This window comes from Ochotona curzoniae, unplaced genomic scaffold (genome assembly GCF_017591425.1).
Source record: "Ochotona curzoniae isolate NIBS_2020 unplaced genomic scaffold, NIBS_Ocur_1.0 contig_1071, whole genome shotgun sequence".
Taxonomy (NCBI): domain Eukaryota; kingdom Metazoa; phylum Chordata; class Mammalia; order Lagomorpha; family Ochotonidae; genus Ochotona; species Ochotona curzoniae.
The window spans coordinates 6,156,526-6,176,921 of record NW_024464939.1 but is presented as its reverse complement, the minus strand read 5'-3'; the positions used below and the strand labels follow the sequence as shown (position 1 = coordinate 6,176,921).

At 35.9% G+C, this 20,396-nt stretch overlaps 1 protein-coding gene across 1 annotated transcript in view; it reads left to right on the top strand.

Annotated features, from left to right (window-relative positions):
* Positions 1–20,179, top strand: part of CNBD1 (cyclic nucleotide binding domain containing 1) — a 363,708-nt gene extending 343,529 nt beyond the window's left edge. The window contains exons 12-13 of the mRNA XM_040992868.1: positions 8,297–8,356; positions 20,063–20,179. Coding sequence (XP_040848802.1) covers positions 8,297–8,356; positions 20,063–20,179 — 177 coding nt within the window. The remainder of the gene's footprint in view (positions 1–8,296; positions 8,357–20,062) is intronic.
* The last annotated feature ends 217 nt before the right edge of the window (positions 20,180–20,396 follow it).

The following is a 20,396-nucleotide window of genomic DNA, read 5'->3' as shown; positions in this document are numbered from 1 at the left end:
TTTATGTTAGAGGAATCTGGAAACAGTTTGTTTTTACCTTTTGTAAGGATTTAGATATGTATGTGGTTGAATATTGGACTCATTAGGAGTCCAATAATATTTTAAAGTAGGTAGGTTTATAATCTGGATTTCAGAGAACCAGCATATGAGGAAAGTAAATTATGGGCATGACTATAGCAAGGATTTACTCTACCTGTTTCAGGCATACATGCTTTATTGGCTTCAAAGAAGGAATACTTAATGATGTGATCTATGTCTTCAGTGATGGAATTAAAACATCAATTACAAATCTCTATTGACAATGGCTTTTAATGTATATACACAGGTTCCTTATCTACATTTAGCCCAAAACATGAAATCAATGAGAGCCTTGAGTATCAAGACCTTTAGTCTTTGTACTATTTTATTTCTTTTCTGTTGACTTGTTTGAGTTTCAGTTTATTCAAGTTATTGAAGCTTAAAGCAAAAGACATATGTTCAGTTGAGCTTTCCCTAGTTGATACATTACATAAAAAATGACTTGATTTCAATATTTGGTTTATTTTTGTTTCTTTTGTTATTTTATGACCTGTGGCATTTCACAGTGGATGTTGTCGTACAGTATCAGATATAAGTAAACAAAGTAAGTAATTTGTTTTTGCTTCCTCAAGTAAATTGGTACTTGATGCAACTCTAAATGCTTTCTTTCACCTTTGTTTGGCCAGATTGTTCTGGGATTGCCTCCAGGATAAAGATGAGCACACTGGGAGTCATGCCTCTATCACATCTGGACTAGCTCAGTGGAGCCTCTTCATTGTGCAGAGGCCATGCAAAGGTTACCGGGTTCATGAAGCATGGCAGCCTGCTCATACTTTGTAGCCAAAAACACAGGCCTCATGCCCAGTTCTCTGCTTTCCAGGGCAGGAGTCCGGTACATTATTTGTATTACTTCAGCATCAATTTCCAAATAATCAGGACAAATTTACATGGAGTTTAAAATCATTCAACAACCGTGAGGAGTGTAGGGAAATGCAGACTCATGGCCTTCCCTTTAAAATTCTGGCTTTTTTTTTTTTTAAGATTTATTTTTATTATTTTTTTATTGGAAAGGCGGATATACAGAGAGGAGAGACAGAGAGGAAGATCTTCCGCCCAATGATTCACTCCCCAAGTGAGTGCAACGGCCGATGCTATGCCAATCCGAAGCCAGGAGCCTCTTCCGGGTCTCCCACGCGGGTGCAGGGTCCCAAAGCTTTGGGCAGTCCTCAACTGCTTTCACAGGCCACAGGCAGGGAGCTGGAAGAGAAGCGGGGCTGGTGGGATAGAACCAGCGCCCATATGGGATCCCGGGCGTGCAAGGTGAGGACCTTAACCACTTGTGCCACCGTGGTGGGCCCTAGAATTCTGGCTTTTAAACAAAGATGGTATGTGGCTTGTATGAAGAGGTAGATAGCTGTAATTGAAGTCGGAAGTACAGAATAGTACTAACATTGCACTGAATGGGCCTGATTGTGTACCTAAGGTACTGAGAACCTGATTTTCTTGTCCTCTTTATACTTCAGAAGAGGCGCTGTTTGGTTCTTCAGGGATGAAGATGGGGCAGGGGGAAGGGAGAAACACTTAATTTGCTATATATTAGCCAAAAAGACATTTAAAAGATAATTGATTATTATTTTATAAATAAAAACTACATATAAACATATAAATCAATATAAATATTTTTTAAAGATTTATTTATTTTTATGACAAAGTCAGATAAACAGAGAGGAGGACAGACAGAGAGAAAGAACTTCCATCCGGTGATTCACTCCCTAAGTGACCACAATGGCTGGTGCTGTGCCGATCTGTAGCTGGGAGCCAGGAACTTCCTCCAGGTCTCCCACGTGGGTGCAGGGTCCCAAGGCTTTGGACTGTCCTCGACTGCTTTCCGAGGACACAAGCAGGGAGCTGGATGGGAAGTGGAGCTGCAGGGATTAGAACCAACGCCCATATGAGATCCTGGCATGTTCATCGCGAAGACTTTAGCAGCTAGGTCATGCCTCCGGGCCCAAGTCAATATAAATATTTGGTTTTTTTGACACCCAGGCATTTCACAATTCAAAATTAAATATATACTTTGCATATCAATATAAATAAATATATAATAATGCCAATAAGATAACATATTTGTGAAAATTAGTAAGTACCAATTCTTTCTAAGAAATAGTATAAACCTGTATTGCAGTATAACTGTAATTTGTTATCTTTATATGAATATAAATATATATTATACATATAAATAAATTTAAACTGACACATAAGTGTGTTATTTGATGATTCCTTTAGTTCTCATTATAATAGCAAAATTCTTACATTGACTGACCAGGTTGTAAACATAAAGCAATACTTATGAGATTAAATTAGACCAAATTTAAGGAAACATGATGCAAGGATAGTTTAAATAGTTAAAGGACTCATCCTGCTGTTTCTTCATGAATGTCATATGAAAATTCCAAAAACAGCTGAATATTTCTTACAGATAGACTTCTACAGAAAACCTTTGTGTTAGGTTGTAAAATCTTGGAAATTAAAAATAAATAAGACTATATTACTCCTCGGTAAGTTAGCATAGTATAGAATGATACTTTAATTGGAAGAGTCGTGGTAACATTTGGGCTACCCTTATATGTGATAATTATTTGTTGCCTCTGGCAGTAATAATCTTAACCAACAACAATATCACTAATTCACTGTACAAATTGTTTTTATATATTTATAACTCATGATATTGCTATGACATTGGGAGAATTATTATTCTTTTCTCTTTAAGATTTACTTATTTTTTATTGCAAAGTCAGATATACGGAGAGGAGGAGAGACAGAGTGGAAGATCTTCCATCTGATAATTCACTCCCCAAGTGAGCACAATGGCCAGTACTGTGCTGATCTGGTGCCAGGAGCCAGGAACTTCTTTCCAGGTCTCCCATGTGGGTGCAGTGTCCCAAGGCTTTGGGCTGTCCTCGACTGCTTTCCACTCCCCCACATGTCCACAACTGTCAGGTTTGGGTCTAGATGTCAGGAGATAAAAACTCAAGGGTGATCTTGTCCACATCTGTGTCAAGAACCCAGGTGCGGACCTGGAGCCATGGCCTAGCGGTTAAGGTCCTTGCCTTGCACGCGCCAGGATCTCATATAGGCGCCGGTTCTAATCCCTGCAGCTCCACTTCCAGTCCAGCTCCCTGCCTGTGGCCTGAAAAAGCAGTCCTGGACAGCCCAAAGCCTTGGGATACTGCACCCATGTGGGAGACCTGGAGGAAATTCCTGGCTCCCAGCTCCGGATCGGCACAGCACCAGCCGTTGTGGTCACTTGGGGAGTGAGTCATAGGACAGAAGATCTTCCTCTCTCTATGCTATGCTGTTTTTTGTTACTTGCATACAACTTAATTTTACTTAACAATACATTTTTGTTCTCAATTATGTTTTTTTAGAATTTTTTTTCATCTTCCATGATACAGTTTTGTAGGTATAAAAATCCTCCGCTCCCCATTTTATCCCCATGCTACTTTTTCCCATATTATTACAGTAATTTAGTCCTGCAGCAACAGTCACAGATCTAAATTGCTGTTAGTGTACCATAGCATTGCAGGTATTCTTAATGGCAGAACAGCTAATATCACATTGTCTAAGTATATTTAACAGTTTTGTTGGGAGTTTTCCTTTTATTTGGAAGTAGAGATGCATGCTGCAACATATCTTCACTTTCCAATGTGTCACTCTCAAGTACACAGTTCATCTATTAGAATACATGCACTATGCATTTACCTATACATCAGTTTGGTATTTTGCATAATTCTTGCCATGTATCGGAGAGAAAATATGATATTTGTACTTTGTGAATTTGCCTGTTTCACTGAGCATGATAGTTTCTGGTAGGGACCCTTTGGTTACTTGTGAAGGATGTCATTCTTCTAAATGACTGAATAGTGTTCCTTGGAGCAGTTACACCATAGTTTAAATTTCCATTCCTCTTTTGATGGACAGGTGGGTTTTTTTCCATGCCTTTGCTATTGTGGATTGTGTTGCTATAAATATAGGTTTGCAGATCACTCTCTCATATGCAGATTTCACTTCTTTTGGATATTCCAAGGAGTAGAGTAGTTGGTTCATGCAGTAGATCATTTTCAGTTCTCTTAGCACTTTCCAAACTGATTTTCATAGTGGCTGTAAAAGTCTAAACTCACCAACAGTGCAGTAGGTATTTTTTTTTCTGACATTCATGCCAGCAAGTGTTGTTTGTAGATATCTGAATAGAGACCTTTCTCATTGGAATTACACAGAACTTCAACATGTTTTTTTTTATTGATATGTCCCTGATACTTAGGGAGCTCAGAAATTATCAAACTATTATAAAAATATTTGAGGCACTTCACAAGGTCTATATAGTTATTGGTAAAGACTTCTTAGAAAAGACATCAAAGGCAATCAAAGCCAAAATAAAACAATGGGACTAGTTTAAGAAGTTTCTGTACAGAAAAAGAAATGATCAATAAAACAAAGAATCAGCCAATAGGATGGGGGAAAATCTCTCCTTAGTACACGACAGATAGGGGCAAATATCTGGTATTTATGAAGTGCTTCAGAAACTCAGAGACAACGAAATACTTCACCCTGTGAAGAAATGAGTGAAGAAAATGGGTAGGCATTTGTCTAAGAAAGAATCTAAATGGGTAAGATGTATGAAAAATATTTATCTTATTTTTTACTTTTTAATTTTATATATAATTGTACACATTCATAGAGCACCGTATGATGCTTCAATAAAATGTATCTCTTACTTTTCAGATGAGACTTATACTTAATATTATGAATTAGCTTGTGTAAGTTAAATGGCATTCTTGATTTCTTTTTCTTATGTTGATATTAATTTTATGTTTTGCTTTTGCTTACTAACTTTATAAATTCTACTGATTCTTATTAACTGTACATAATCGCAATTTGTTTCTTTTTAAAATGTAATCTATTTTAGTGAAGAAGGAGTATCTGCTAATAAACTGCTATGAGGAGGTTAAGGTTGGATTTCACATGTATTTTCATGCTGTATAGAGACTACTCTCCATTTATAAATATTTTTGTTAACATTTAGGTATGATTGGCTTAGAAAACACAATAGAAAAAAAAACAAAACATAGTAAGTGAGTGTTCTACTTCAAGTTAGATGTGCCTATGTCAATTCCATATAACTATTTAAAATATGCATAATCTGGAAAAGCATGTTTTCTGGTGAATTAGTTTTGAATCAGTTTAATTTCCTGTCTTGAAACAGTAAAATCACCTTCTTCTATTCAAATCCTTTTACTATATTAATCACTACTTGAACAGGTATCTTTAGAAATTGGTGCTGTGGGGTCTGCTAGCTAAATCCTCACCTTTCACACAGTGATTTCCCACGTGGGTGGCCAGTTCATGTCCTGGCTGCTCTGCTTCCCATCCAGCTCCATTTTTGTGGCTTGCGAAATCAGCGGAGAATGTCCCAGAGCCTTGGGATCCTGCACTCACATGGGAGATCTGGAAGAACTCCTGGAACCTGGCTTTGGCTTGGCTCAGCTCTGGCCAATCAAGCCATTTAGAAGGTGAACCAGTCAATGGAGGATCTTTCTCTCTGTATCTGCCTTTTCAATAAAAATAAATAAATCTTAAAAAAAAAAAGAAACCTATGGTATCATTATCAAACTTTCAAATTGCATGTTCCTAGAATTTGCCAATAACTGAGGGTATTTATCTGTAACATAGGAAATGTGGCTGGAGGAGATTATACTATTGCAACAATGTAGGGGAAATCAGTTGGGGGAGGGGATAAAGGGTGAGAAGAGGAAATCCTTGGGGAGAACAGACTGCATATAAAACTATAGTTATTTAAAACTTACATTGACATACAAAGAGTCAAAGAGATGATGGGCCACATAATAGTGCTCAGCTGTAAACGAATTGCCAATTGGTCATTTTGTTTAGGAATTCAGTAATTTGATAAAGGGTTACCTTTATACACATTTTTATAAAAGGACAGTGAGCATTAGGCCTTATATGCAAAAGCGAAATTTAAAGACAAGTATTGATTGCTTACCCATCAAAATTTGATGAAGAAAAGGAAAGAAAATGAATGGGAGTGGGAGAGTGGACATCAGAAAATTACTTGATTTACATCCTTTCTCATTTAGTTTAAAACTACTTACAAGTCATCCACTGAAAAATAATGCTGAAAAATAATGCTACACAAATCAGGTGACTAATTTCCTTAAGCTTCTAGTTGGGAAAATATTGGACAAAATCAGACATTCTACTTAAAAAGCACAGAAAAACTCCATGCTGAGATGGCATTTGCATGGTTCAAATGAATAATAGATTATGTCATTTTAGAGTGTCATTTTAGAAATTTTAGAGTGAAGAGAGAAATTTAAGAAGCTGTTTTCATAGTATAGATACATCATCGTGAATATTACAGCACTGAATAGTTTTCTTTTGTGTCTAATATGAGGATAATAAAAATGATAGTTTTAAAATTTTAGTGGTTCATTGTGCTTACTTGGAAGTTAATTTTCACATGATGCAAAGATTTAAATATGGGAAAATAAAAATATCTAATACATGAAAGAAACTCTACCCCTGCAAAACCAAATGATGCTACTTGGAAATCCTACGCATAGTGATCAGCATTTCTCAAACATGTAAGAGGATCTAGGATTTCCATTCCCTGCATATGTTTAATGTGTCACCTTGGACATCTGCTAATGTCGAACATCTGTTTTATGTTTTCATTGGACTGCCAAAAAGAGAATGGGATCATTAGTTATTCTGCAACACGAAGCCAGCTAGCAGATTATCCTTGTATGAGGAATAATAATGTCAGGAAAGCCAAATCCACTACCATCAATCCAAAAGTCGGCTTTAAACTCAAAGTCATCATAGGCAAGGTTTCCAAGGTGATTGCCAAACTATCACAGCCTCCAAATAAAAACAAAAGTAGATTTAAAGAGCATGTGTCATTTGGAAATTATTGTAAACTGGCGTTATCTGAGCTTTAAAGTGAAAACACAGATGATATAGAAGGTAGGACAATAAGTCTCTGGTAAATTAATGCTAAATTTATGTTTAGTATAGTTTGAGTTCATTTATTTTTGCTAAAATGAATTTGTTACAAGTCCTCTATTGTTTGATTTTCATTAACTATGACAAGTTACTGTACAATCATGTTGAAAAGCTTAAAGTTCATATGAATTACCATATTGTAGAAGGGAAATGTGCTGTTTTGAATTGTATGTATTTTATATTATTGCATATTATCATGTCTGAAGTTGAATTACTGTAATTTGGATTTTTGGATCATTCATGGTCCATAAAGTACTGTTACAGGCTGTTAAGTGAGTTGCTGGAATGTTAAGTGGCCCACTTTTCATTCTGCTTCGTAAATCTATTTTTATTTCATTTATTTAATAAGTACTTTCTGAAATGTATACATGGTAAAAGACATAACCTGTTCTTCTAAATGTAAAATTTCCCTTATGTATTTTGTAATACAGTCTCTGTGAGGAATTTTAATAGGACAGTGGCTTTATTTTTTTAATATTGTATAAACATTTTTAAGTATATATGTAGATTTGCATCCATTCATTTTGTTTATAATTTGAATTTAAAACTAATATAAACAGAAAGGTGGTCATTTTCCACAAGGTATGCTTGGAGAACTTTCCTCTGTATGAATTTCAATGTTTGCATAAAAATTCAAGTCTTAATTCCATTTTACTATGCACTTTATGAAGTACATTCATACACACACACAAAACACAAACACTTTAATAATCATCTTAGTGTCACAAACTACTGTTGATATGTTATTGGTCAAATATGTAAGTATAAAATAGATAACAAGACTAACCCCATGCCTTTACTTTATACTTGCTTCCTATTTATACAGTGATGATGTTTTCATCATTCCAGCATGTCTGGAAAGACAGTGTGTGTCAGGGGGAAGTGTGAAAATGCCTGGCTTCATAAAAATATCAGTAAATCATTTGCATCTGAACTGATCTATTGTATGACTAAAATTGTAAATTCAGACGCTGCTTGGTTCTGAACATTTAACTCCACCCTTCACATTCAATAGTTAAATCAGTGTTTCTATTGATGTGCCTGTTCTACCCACCTGCTATTGTTTCCCAGCTACTTGCGGTTCCACAGGTTCAAGGCTTGCTTTCACTGTCAATTTACTGATTAAAAATGAAGCATTCAACATTACATTCGTTGTGAAATACTGGTTTATTTACTCATGTTCTGTTGTTTGTAGGAAGATGTCAAACTTAAATATATGGAGCGAGAGCTACGCAAAGAATGGAAACAATTCAAGGTACAATATAGATAGCCACAAAAATACAAGGTACAACTGAGCATGCATACCTTAGACAAGAACAAGTCTTTAAAACTTCAGAGCATGAATATTAAGAGATATGAAAGAATGATAATGAACATATGTTAAAGAAAATATATGTGCTAGTATTTCTCTAATAGAGTCTTGTAAGAGATATATAAAATAACTACTTGGGAACTATTTTTCTGCCTCCTAATTTAAAGGGGGGATATAGAATAGTCGTTTTCTATGTGCTAAGTTATTTCACATTTTCACTTATCTCTTCCAACTAAAATTACTGCTTTTTAAAAACCCATTTTATGGGAATGTCACTAATATCTGGAGAATATAAGGAATAAGTAACAAAGCTAATTAACTTACCTACCAGGTGTATTGGGCTACTGGATGTCCATAATTCCAGATAATAAAGAATTCTTTGCAGTTTTGTGGTGCACAGGAATGGAAAATTGGTAGTATGTAGCTGGTAAATTGGGATTAAAATATATTTTGTAATCTTACATGTTAGCTTAAAGGAAAATGAGTGACTCCTATGACTTATACGACATGATAAATTTAATACAAGCTTTTGATGCCTCAAAAAACTGTCTTTCAAAATCATCATCATTGTTATCAACCTTACCATTATCTTTACCATTATTTGTCAATGTTTTCTACAAATACAGAGAACAGGTGAAACCCTTTAAGAATATCATTTGTGTATATCCTTAAGTGTATTGGAAGACACAATAAGTATAAAGTGGAAATTGTGGTATAGTTAAATTCTTGAATATATGTAGAAAGTGATGCAGCATCGATATGTAAGAAAAAAAATCAGCATTTTTGTGTAGATTTATTTGTTTATATGAAAGGCGGAACAAGAGATTGGGATCGATCTGTAGATTTTCCCTCTGCTGGTCACTTTCCACATGATTGCAACAGCCAGGATCTGGTCTCCCATATGGGCAGTAGGGACCCAAGTACTTTGGTCATCGTTGCCTTCCCAGGTGCATTGACAGGGATGAGAATAGGAAACCTTGCTGCACCACAAGTGGTATCAGCTGCTCTACCGCAACACTGGCTCCAGAGAAAATAGAGAGCACTTATATTCATGTGTCATGAAACGCCACAGCAGTGATTGTAAAAATGACCGGCAGAGGGGATATCATTGTGATACAGTGAGTAAAGTTGCCATCTGTGACACTAGCATACCCACAAGGATATATCCAGCTGTTCTATTTCAAATTCCAACTCTCCTAATGGCCTAAGAATAGCAGGTGACTTGAGTTTGGCCCCAGCCACCCATGCACACACACTTTCTCTCTCTGAGTGTTATCTCTTTTAAATAGAATAAATAAATCTTAAAGCGAGTGCTGATTTTAAACAGAGCATTTTATTTTTTCATAAAGCAAAAATGCTCCAGCTGACTTCCAATATAAATTAGAAAACTGGCTAATGATTATTCACGTGGCTCAATTTAAGACACAGGTCTGGGAGACTATGTGCAAGTGACTATGGGCCGCCCTATGTATTTTATTAGTTTGTGTTTTAGGTGTTTGGAATGGGATGGGGACAACACATTTAATTTAAAAAATTCATCAGAAAATCTTTGTAAATGTTTACTTTTGTTAAGAGGAAGGAGAGTGAAAAAAGTGTGGGATGAATTACTAGGTTAAAGACTACCTCCCATAAACATCTGTGATGATGCAATTTTTGGCAGAGAGCAGTTGGCTGTTACCTTGAAAACTCCCTGATACTGTGTTCTTGGTGAGCTAATGCTTATGTATTTGTTTATACCCTTGTCAGTCAAAGAGCCTTGAGCTGTTTGCATCTGAGGTTGGCAGTTTTCCAAATATTGCAATTTATTGAACTATTAAGACTCAGATCATTATTGCTCCGCGGAAGTGTGCATTGTTCTCTTAAATTGCATTTTTTAGAAAAAAAAATGGATCATTTCATTGTTCATATGTATCAAATTAAATAGTACAATGCATAAAACATTCTAATCCTTTACCATTTTCCTTAAAAAGTCCAAATCTCATTTTTATTTAACTGCTTGAAGTTTTGTAGTAATTTGTCCCTTACCAACCTCTCCTGTCCAGCTTGACTTCTAGTTTCTTAAAAGGCCATTTCTCTCTCTCTCTCTCTCTCTCTCTCTTTTTTTTTTTTTTTTTTTTTGTCTGTAAAACTCCTTTACCTGCTTGACTGGATTTGAAACTTATTGTCAGTCTCCCTACAAGACTACACTTTCAGTAGTGGAGAGGTATTGGCAGGACCGCCTCATATCAAATGGTGAAAACTCAGTAATTACATTGAGTGTGTTAATGTTTAAATGATGCATGTTGCTCAAGTGGCCCAGAATAAATCTCTCATCACTTTGTTGATGTCACATGAATTTAAATGAATGTTTGGGAACTGAAGTGCCTCCCTTCATCCCTGCTATAATCTTTAATGACACCTGCTGTCACACTCAGCATTGATATGCCTTTAGAAGATGAATCAGGGAACGTCAAACTGGACACATAAGATTCTCTTTTTTATTAAAGTTATTGTGAGAGCACTTTATGACTAAGGATCCATAGTGTTGCATTGGGACATTATTATTCTCTCTTTTTAAAAAAATATTTATTTATTTATTTTTATTGAAAAATGATATGCAGAGAGGAGGAGAGACAGAGAGGAAGATCTTCCAACCGAAGATTCACTCCCCAAGTTGCTGCAATGGACTGAGCCGATCCGATCCGGAGCCAGGACCCAAGACCTTCTTTGCTGGTCTCCCACGAGGATGCGGAGTTTTAAGGCTTTGGGCTGCCCTCAGCTGCTTTCCCAGACCACAAGCAGGGAGCTAGATGGGAAACGGGGCTGCTGTCATTAGAACTGGTGTCTAAATAGGATCCTGGTGCGTGTAAGGCGAGGACTTTAACCTCTAGGCTACCGCTCCCAGCCTGAATATTGTATTCATATCCCAGGTCCTGTAATTTGCGAACTTTGCATGATCATCTTCCAAGCAAATTCTTTAGGAAGATGTCCTCTTATATCTTTACTAAGAATGATGGTCGATTCTGGTGGGATGTCTAGTCTGTCGTCAAGGGGTATCTCATCACACTTGTCACCTTGATTTATTTCTTTCAGTAGTGCACCCAGGAAGGAACATTTCAACATCTAGATCTAAAATAAACAAACAGACAAATAGATTCTTTGCAAACTTTAATGCGGGCTTTAAGCACTTTTAAACAAAGTTAGATGAGACATTATACTGATGAAAAATTTATACAAGCTGGTATTTCTTCTTTTGTATTCTTTGGCTCCCAAATGTAAGGAAGAATATACAGTATTTGTCTTTCAGCTGTTTTTGGCTTATTTCACTCAACATAGTATCTCCATATCTAACCATTTTAAAGCAAATGACAGAATTTTGTTATTTTTTTATAACTAAGTAATACTTGAAGGTGTGTGCGTGCGTGTGTGTGTGTGTGTGCGTGCGCATGTGTGTGTGCACACATCCAAGCCATTGCACATGTTTTCAAGTTCCTTTATCCATTCATTTGATGATGGGTGACTGAGTTTGAATTTTGATACTGGGAGCAATGTAGTGAATTGTTGGATCACATAGAAAGTCCACTTGCTGTTTTTTAAGGAAGCTCACTAATTAATGACTGTATCAATTTTCATTTCTTCTCCTTTCACCAAGTTCCCTTTTCTCCACATCCTCCACAAAGAGCATTTGTTGTTCTTTGTCTTTTGTCTAATATTTATTCTGATAAAGGTGAAATAAGAGACCATCCCGGTTTTGATTTCCATTTTCCTGATGGATACAGATACTAATTTTCATATAGTTGCTGATCATTTGCATTTCTTCTCTTGGCAATCCTCTCTTGGGTTCTTTCCCTATTTTAAACTGATGGATTATTTTGTTGTTATGCTTTTTGAATAACTGATACATCTTGATATGAAGCTTTTATCAGAAAAGTAGTTTGTACCTATGTTCTCCAATTCTGCTGTATATCTCAACTATCAATGGTTTCCTTTGCTAAGCAAAAGCTTCTGGATTTAGTATAATTCAATTTGTCTAGTTTTGCTTTTGTGTGTGTGTGTGTGTGTGTGTGTTACAGGAACTTTTCCAACAAGTCCTTACCTATTCCAATGTCTTGAAGCACTTCGCCTACATAGTCTTTCACTAATTACATAGCCTTAACTTAAATTTGGATCTTTGGACCACTTGATCTGATTTCCTGAATGTGATGAGTGGTATGAATGTAATTTTTCTTCTACATATTTATATCCAGTTTTTGCTTGCACCATGTACTGGAGAGATTATCCAATATATGGTCTGGGAACTTTCATAAAAAAATCATTTTGTTGTACATATATGGATTAAATTCTGTGTGCTATGTTGAACTTCTGTTCATTAAGCTTTGTGTTTGTTTTTAGTATACTGCTGTAGTGTGCTCTGAAGTCAGATATTGTGATATCTCCCGTCTGATCATTTTTGCTCTGTTTATTCTGTCTTCTGTGATAACATACGAATTGTAGTATGATTTTCCTAATTCATTAGATAATGTGCTTAGTATTTTGATGTGGATTTCATTGAATCTGTAGATTGCTTTGGATATTACTGACATTTTAATAATGTTGTTCCAATCAATAAGCAGAAAGTATCCTTTTTTCTTTTTTAACGTTCAATATTTGATTTTTTGTACTAACATGGCAATAATAGAATATGTTTTATACTTTCCATTTTAGAGACAAATTCTTTGGTTACATTTATTCTTGAATATGTTTCTTTGTGGGTATTGTGAATGGCATATCTTTTTTTAAAATTTTGGTGACTTCAACGTTGGCATATAAACAGCTTTTTTTGCATATTGATTGTGACATGGAACTTTGCTGAATTCATTTATCAGTTGTAACAGTGTTTTTTGTGCATGTAGGTTTGTACAAGTTACACTAAATTATAGGTACAGTTGGGCATATAAAATCTGCTTGTAGAAAAAGAATTCTAGGTTCTAAGATACACCTAGTTTTTAGTAAGATTAAATGTATTTCAATTAAATACTTTTTAAAGATTTATTTATTGGAAAATCAGTTGGAGAGAGAGAGAACAGGGAAAGGTGAGGAGGGAAGGATCCTTTGCTTCTGGTCCTTCCCCCAAGTGACAGCCATGACAGGGCTAAGTTAGGCTAAGGAGGCGCTAGGATCTGGGAGCTGCTTCTGGGTCTCCAAGATGGGTGGCAAGTGTTCAAGCACTTGGGCTACCTTCTGCTATTTTCCTTAAGACATTAGCAGGGAGCTGAATTGGAAATGTAGCAGCTATGTCATGAAGTGACACCCATATGGACTATGCGTTCTACCTTCTTTGCCATAACAGCACCTTTCAAATTTTAAGATCTGCTCACTGAAAGCTAATGTGTGTAAATTAACTTTTTAGTGCGGTTCTTTTTAGTACTGCAGTATTTATCAAAAGTGGAAATTTTTAGCTATGTTATATAGGTTTTGTTTTCAGAGCTTAAAATATTTTTAAAAAATCTTTAATTAATTATTTAGAGGGCACCGTTGCAGCGAAACAGAGAGATAGTACAGATATTACAGCTATTTCATCTGCTGATTCTGTCTGCAAATGGTTGCCATGGCTGAGAGTGAGTCAGGCTGAAGTCAGGAGTTTGAAAACCCCATCTGGAGCTCCAACAGGGCTGACAGGGACCAAGACACTTGGGCTAACTTTACTGTCTTCTATTACAATAAAACTAAGTTAAAATTAAGAATTAACAAAATCTGTATCATCTGTTTAAATAGTATGCAGACCAACTATACTCATTAAATGCAAGGGATGTTGTCCGTTTATCAGTTTTGGAAGGTTGAACAACTGAGGGATGAAAGTTAGGGCAGAAGGAAAAACAGCTTGCCATTCACGGCAAAATTAATCGCACTACGTTTAAAATGGACAATGCGTCATTATCACAAGTTTCAAAACAGAAAAGAAATATACCAAGTTTGGATGGAAGAAAATGCTTATATTCTATGTAGGTGGTCAATGTTCTCAGACTTCCTGCTTGTCCACTTGGTTATTCTGAATTTAGAAATCCAAGCCACATGTAAATTATGAAGGGAAGATTGAAAAATCACTATATAGATCAGGATTCAGCACGAAGAAGGCTAATTCACATCAAATACTAGAAGCTTTAACTAGCTAGATTTTCAACCTTAATTTCAATTTGTGTGATCATAAGCAAAGAGTATCTCAAGAGCCTGGTCTTTACGTCTTTTAGTAATTTATCAGGCACAAGAACTGGCAACTGTGTTCACAGAAAGAGTGCCAACAGAAAAAGTCAATAATAAAAAGTATTTCTGGGGACCAGTGTTACGGTTCAATGAGCTAATCTTCCCCTTGTAAGCACTGGAATCCGATAGAGACATAGGTTCATGTCCCGGATGCTCCACTTCCCATCCAGCTCTCTGCTTGTGACTTGCAATGCCAAGTGGCTGCAATGGTTGGAGCTGTGCCAATCTGGAGCCAGGAGCCAGGAGACTCTTAAGGGTTTCCCATGTGGGTGCAGGATCCCAAGGCTTTGAACTCTCCTTGACTGCTTTCCTGGGTCACAGGCAGGGAGCTGAATCGGAAGGGGGGGTTGACGGGATTAGAATTGGTGCCTAAATGGATCCCGGTGTGTTCAAGGTGAGCACTTTAACTGCTAGGTTACCACACAGGGCTCTGCCTCAAGTTGTTCAAGAAAAGTATCCATTAATTTAGTAAATTACCTAATTTCTTAAATAATAAAAGTAATTTTCTCCTTGTGTTTTACTGGGTTTCCCATCGTTACTCACGTGACATGTTCTTGGGAATCCACTGGCATATTGGCATACTTTTTTGGCTCTTTTCCTTACTTTTGCAGAGTGAAACCATTGCATCCATGTAGACTATTTTTCTTGTGCTGATCTTGCCTGTTCTTCAACTGTTCCTTTTCATAAAAGATATAATTGTCTGGGAAAAATTGAAGCAACTGTTGTAGACAGCTGAGATCTTCTGAGAATGAACTCACTGGTGGGCCAAATTCTATCATCTAAAACTCAGGAAATTCACACTGGAATAAGTGTTTAAGGGTATGGGAATATGCAGACAGATCTTGCCTTTTGTGTTTAACTTGGCAATCTTTATCCTCACTTCATTGTTTTATAACAGTGACATCTTACATGAATCACATGAATAGTTTTTTAATAGAAAAACCTGCTGTTTTTCATAAGATTTGGGAAATAGATACAGTGTGTTTGTATACAGTCAAATAAGGTAATAAATCTAACAGTCTGTATGTCCTGTGTTAATCACAAATGAGGAAGTGCTGAAAAGTGTTCAAATTAGTTTTCCAGTGCAAAGGAAAAAATGCAAGTGCTTCTACAGCCCCGTTTCAGCTCTCAAGACTCTCTCTCACAGTCTCTTCCCCCGCCTCCCCCTATCTTCTTTCAGGACAATAAAATGATTTAATTTGCTTTTCATTACTTCATTTATTCTGATTCTTTGTTGCCAAATAATCATATTTTCCAGCTAAAGAAATATGGTAAGAAAGAATGCTTCTGATCCATGTTGTAATATAGATGAATGTTAAAAAGCATTATGCTAAGTGAAATTTCAGACACTGCAGAACAAATATGGTATTGATTCTACAAGTGTGAAGTATTTGGATTAGTCAAACCCTGTCTCAAATTGACAGACAAAAGGTGTAATCATAGCTACCGTGGATTAGAAGAGCAGAAAGGGAATCATTATTTAAAGGGTAGATTTTCAGTTTGGGATGATGAAAAGTTCTGAAAATCGAAGGTAGTGATGTTTTAGAATCGTGGCTGTGTACTTAATGTCACTACACAGTATACTTATAAAGCATGAGAATGGAATGTTGTTAAGCTATATTTTAATAGCAGATATTGGAGTAAGAAGAAGGGGAAAAAAAAAAGGAATGGTTTCATATCATCAGCCAAAGATGCGAGGGTTAAGCAGTATTCAAGAATTTCTGGAAACAAGTATAAAGGAATTGGAGTTTTCCGCATTTCTCCAGGCGGGGAACCTGTGCCAGTGTCCTTATGGGAACACTTCAGGTCAGGTCGCACATTTTGGATAAAATAATAGCAGTGCTCATACAGAAGGTAGAATGTAGCCAGTGGTGCCTTGCAAAAGGTGACCAAGAGTTCTGAGATCAATGTGCTCAAAGCAGAGCGCGGCTTCAGTTACCTCACAGAGCCAGATGTTCCTCCTCAACGGTTTAATTGCATTAGATCATGACATTGACATTAGCCTGAGCAGAAGGCAAGTGATATCCAAAGTGACTAACTCCAATATTCTGTAAATCTAGAAAACAAATTTTTTGGTGAAAATTAATTTATAAAAATAGAGTAGGGCCCAGCGTGATAGCGTAGCAAAGTCCTCGCCTTGAACACCCCAGGATCCGAAATAGGCACCAGTTCTAATACCAGCGGCCCCCGCTTCCCATCCAGCTCCTTGCTTGTGGCCTGGGAAAGCAGTCAAGGACAACCCAAAGTCTTGGGATCCTGTACCCGTGTGGGAGACCTGGAACAGCTCATGGCTCTGGATTGGCACAGCTCCAGCCGTTGCGACCGCTTAGGGAGTGAAAAATCTTCATCAGACAAAAGATCTTCCTCTCTGTGTATCTGGGTTTGCAATAAAAATAAATAAATCATTAGAAAAAATGAATTCTATTTCCTATACTCTATGGTAGAATATGTCTTAGTACTGTGGAATGAGCTTGCTTTTTCCTGCAAAAGTGTTGGTCAGTTTATATTCTTTGTTGCCAGAATCATGTCTAGTTATAGTAAATTTGTCCTCTACAGGAAATGGGAAACTTGAGATTTTTAAAATATCATTTTTTTATTTACCTGCCTATGAAGTCATAATTACATTTAATCTGAAAGTTCAGTCAATTCTATTAAATGGAAATTATATTTTATTACTACTTTTGTTCTATCCCATGAATTATTCTTTGACCTGTTTCATTTTACATATTTTTTCTCTCTTTCACTCTGGGTGGTCTCTAGCTGTTATTGTAAAGATAGAAATACAAATAAAATATAAACAGTTGATTTAATTTTAATTCCAAAAAGATCCTGTAGTTTCATTTGATATGTTTTTCTGTATCCATAACTTGTATTCTCCATATTGGTATATTGCTGATATTCTAATATCTTGTGGATCTATAGTCTGTTCTAATAAGTTTTTAATCATTATAAAATTTAAGATTTGTGAATATTTTGATGATATTTATGTAATAGTAATGCTTCTTATAGTAAAAGAGGAATGAATTTAAATCAAGTCTAGCCTTCACCACTTCAGCTGTAGGGTTTATACAGTTACGTAGTTTCTATAAGCTTAATTCAGAATTTCTCAGCTTCTGGACCACAGCTTCACATGTTCAGATCTCCGATTGAAAACATGTATCTATAAGATAACATTCATCTATTTATTATTAATCTTTAAATTACTACTAGCATTATTTATGGAAAAATTAGCATATTTTAGCTTATCATATTTAAGTGTGTTTACTATAAGATTCACTGTTTTTAACTGGAACTTTTTTAATTTTCCAAATTTTATGGGAAACAAGTATAACATGGTCCACTTGGATAGAAAATAAAACACAGTGGCATGTTATGTGAGGGCAAGATAGTATGTCAATCCTTCAAATGAAGAAATGTGATATAAAGACTAAATGAACATAATACATTACCCTGACAACTAAAAAGCAAAAACACTAGAAATTGTGTTGCAATGGATGCTATACTAATTTGCGCAAGCCTTAATTGTGCTATATTTTTGTCATACTTTTCTTTTTTTTACTATTAAATTTATTTGTTTTACTATTTTATGATACAGTTCCATAGGCTATGGAATTTACCTCACCTGCTACCCAAAACCCTTCTCTTCACTAATTTCCCCTATATCATCACAATATTATAGCCCTTCATAAATAGTCATAAGTCCATCATTATACTATTTAAGTGTATCCTTAGATTGTAGGTATAGACAATGGAAGACAGTCCAGCACCCTATTGTCAAGATATATTTAACAGTTTCATGGGAGTCCAACTTTGTTCTGGAAGTAGAGATGAATACTGCATTGCATCTTCACTTCTGGATATGAGTCTTCATTGCACAGTTACTATGCATCACCTTAAATGAAAACCCATAAAACAAAGCAACATTAGGAAGAAAAAATAGAATATTAACAACATGAGGTTAAATAACATGCTACTGAATGACCAATGTGTGGCTGAATAAATGAAAAAGAAAATGAAAATTGCTAATTTGAATATTACTGATTTTCTAATTGTTTTGAGGATATTTGTTCTAATACTGCAAAATGTTCTTGGATTAACAATTAAAATTGACTTTATTATTTTATGCATCCAGAGAACATTGTAAGATCATCATTCACAAGAGTCCTTGAAGTCTGAATTTCATTAAAAACTGCATTGGTGTCCTAATCCAAAAATCAATCAAATATTGTTTTTTGTGAAATCTGAACCAAATGTATTCCTTCTGCTTATTTATAAATCCACTTATTGCCTGCCACTCTTATTTCATTCTCTGTAAAGATTTTATTGCAAAGTCAGATATACAAGAGGAGAGATGGAGAGGAAGATCTTCCATCCGTTGATTCACTCCCCAAGTGACCACAACGGCCAGTGCTGCGCCAAGGCAAAGCCAGGAGCCAGGAAATTCTTCCAAATGGCCCCCACGGGTGCAGGGTCCAAAGGTGTTGGGCTCTCCTCAACTGCTTTCCCAGACTACAAGCATGTAGCTGGGTGGGAAGCGAGGCTGCTGGGATTAGAACTGGCTCCCATATGGGATCCTGGTGCATTCAAGGCGAGGACTTTAGCAGTTAGGCCACTTTAAATGAAGGAACAGAAAGAGGTACATTTTAAAATATTAGTATCTTGTGTAAATTAGGCTCCTTTGGCCTGCAAACCTTCAGGGACTGTGAAAAAGGATTATGCATTTCCCAACTGTCCAACATAGATTTTCTGTGTGTGTATATCATGCCAGGGCTCAGTGGAGGAAGTGTCATGGGGAAGCAATGGGTTGCACAGGAAACACTTAATGGCTCCTGAGGGCTCTGCTCAGAAATGACCCACGCCATCTGCCCTCTGATGGCACCGATCAAGACAATGTACATAGCGACCTGTGGAATGAGTGAAGCAAAGAAATTTAAACAACCCTCATCCAAGGAGAGGCAGCAAAGAGAGAGAGACCCCTAAAGATGGTCCACAAGAGAAGCCCTGCACATATAAATGATAATATAAACAACTCCAATAGTAAGAGCCTATCATTTTGAGGAGTTATGAAAATGGGACAAATGATTCCTTGCTTTTTAGTTCACATTAGTAGCAGGATAGTTCCTTGTTAAATGTTTAATATCAATAAACTACCAAATTAAAAAAAGTTTAGAAATCTCCAAAAAAGTTCTATAGCCATGTTGTTGTTGAAAAGTTCAAAAAACTTAAAACTGAGAAATAATGTGTAGATATGTTTGCTGAAACAGTTTATTCAGTAGAAATTTGTGATTTTCTGTTTTCTTTAAATTTTATCTAAGTAAAAATACTGTACTTAGATGTTTTACAATCCGTATTTTGCTTTTCAATGTGTTTTCATGTGGAATTTATAAGTGAAATATTAAGATTAATTTTTTAACACTTCTTTCTTTCTAGGATAAGACATTGAGCAACACCTTGTTTTACAATGGAATTTTACCAGGTTTTGGAAAATGGATGCATGACTGGAAAAGCATTCCCAGGAATCTAAAGGATACTCTTTTCAGTTATTAAAATTAATCAATCTGGCAAGAAGCTGGAGTTTCAGCATGGATTACTGATGTTTTATTTTAGAAAACTATAGCAATACATGTTTTGCATTATTCTTTTTTCCCTGACAATTCTCATCATCCATATGTATAGTATTATTGTATTTCTTTGGACAACTAAATATTTCCATTCATGTATTTCTGGCTTACTTTTCAAGCATCAAAATCAAACAAAGAGGGGC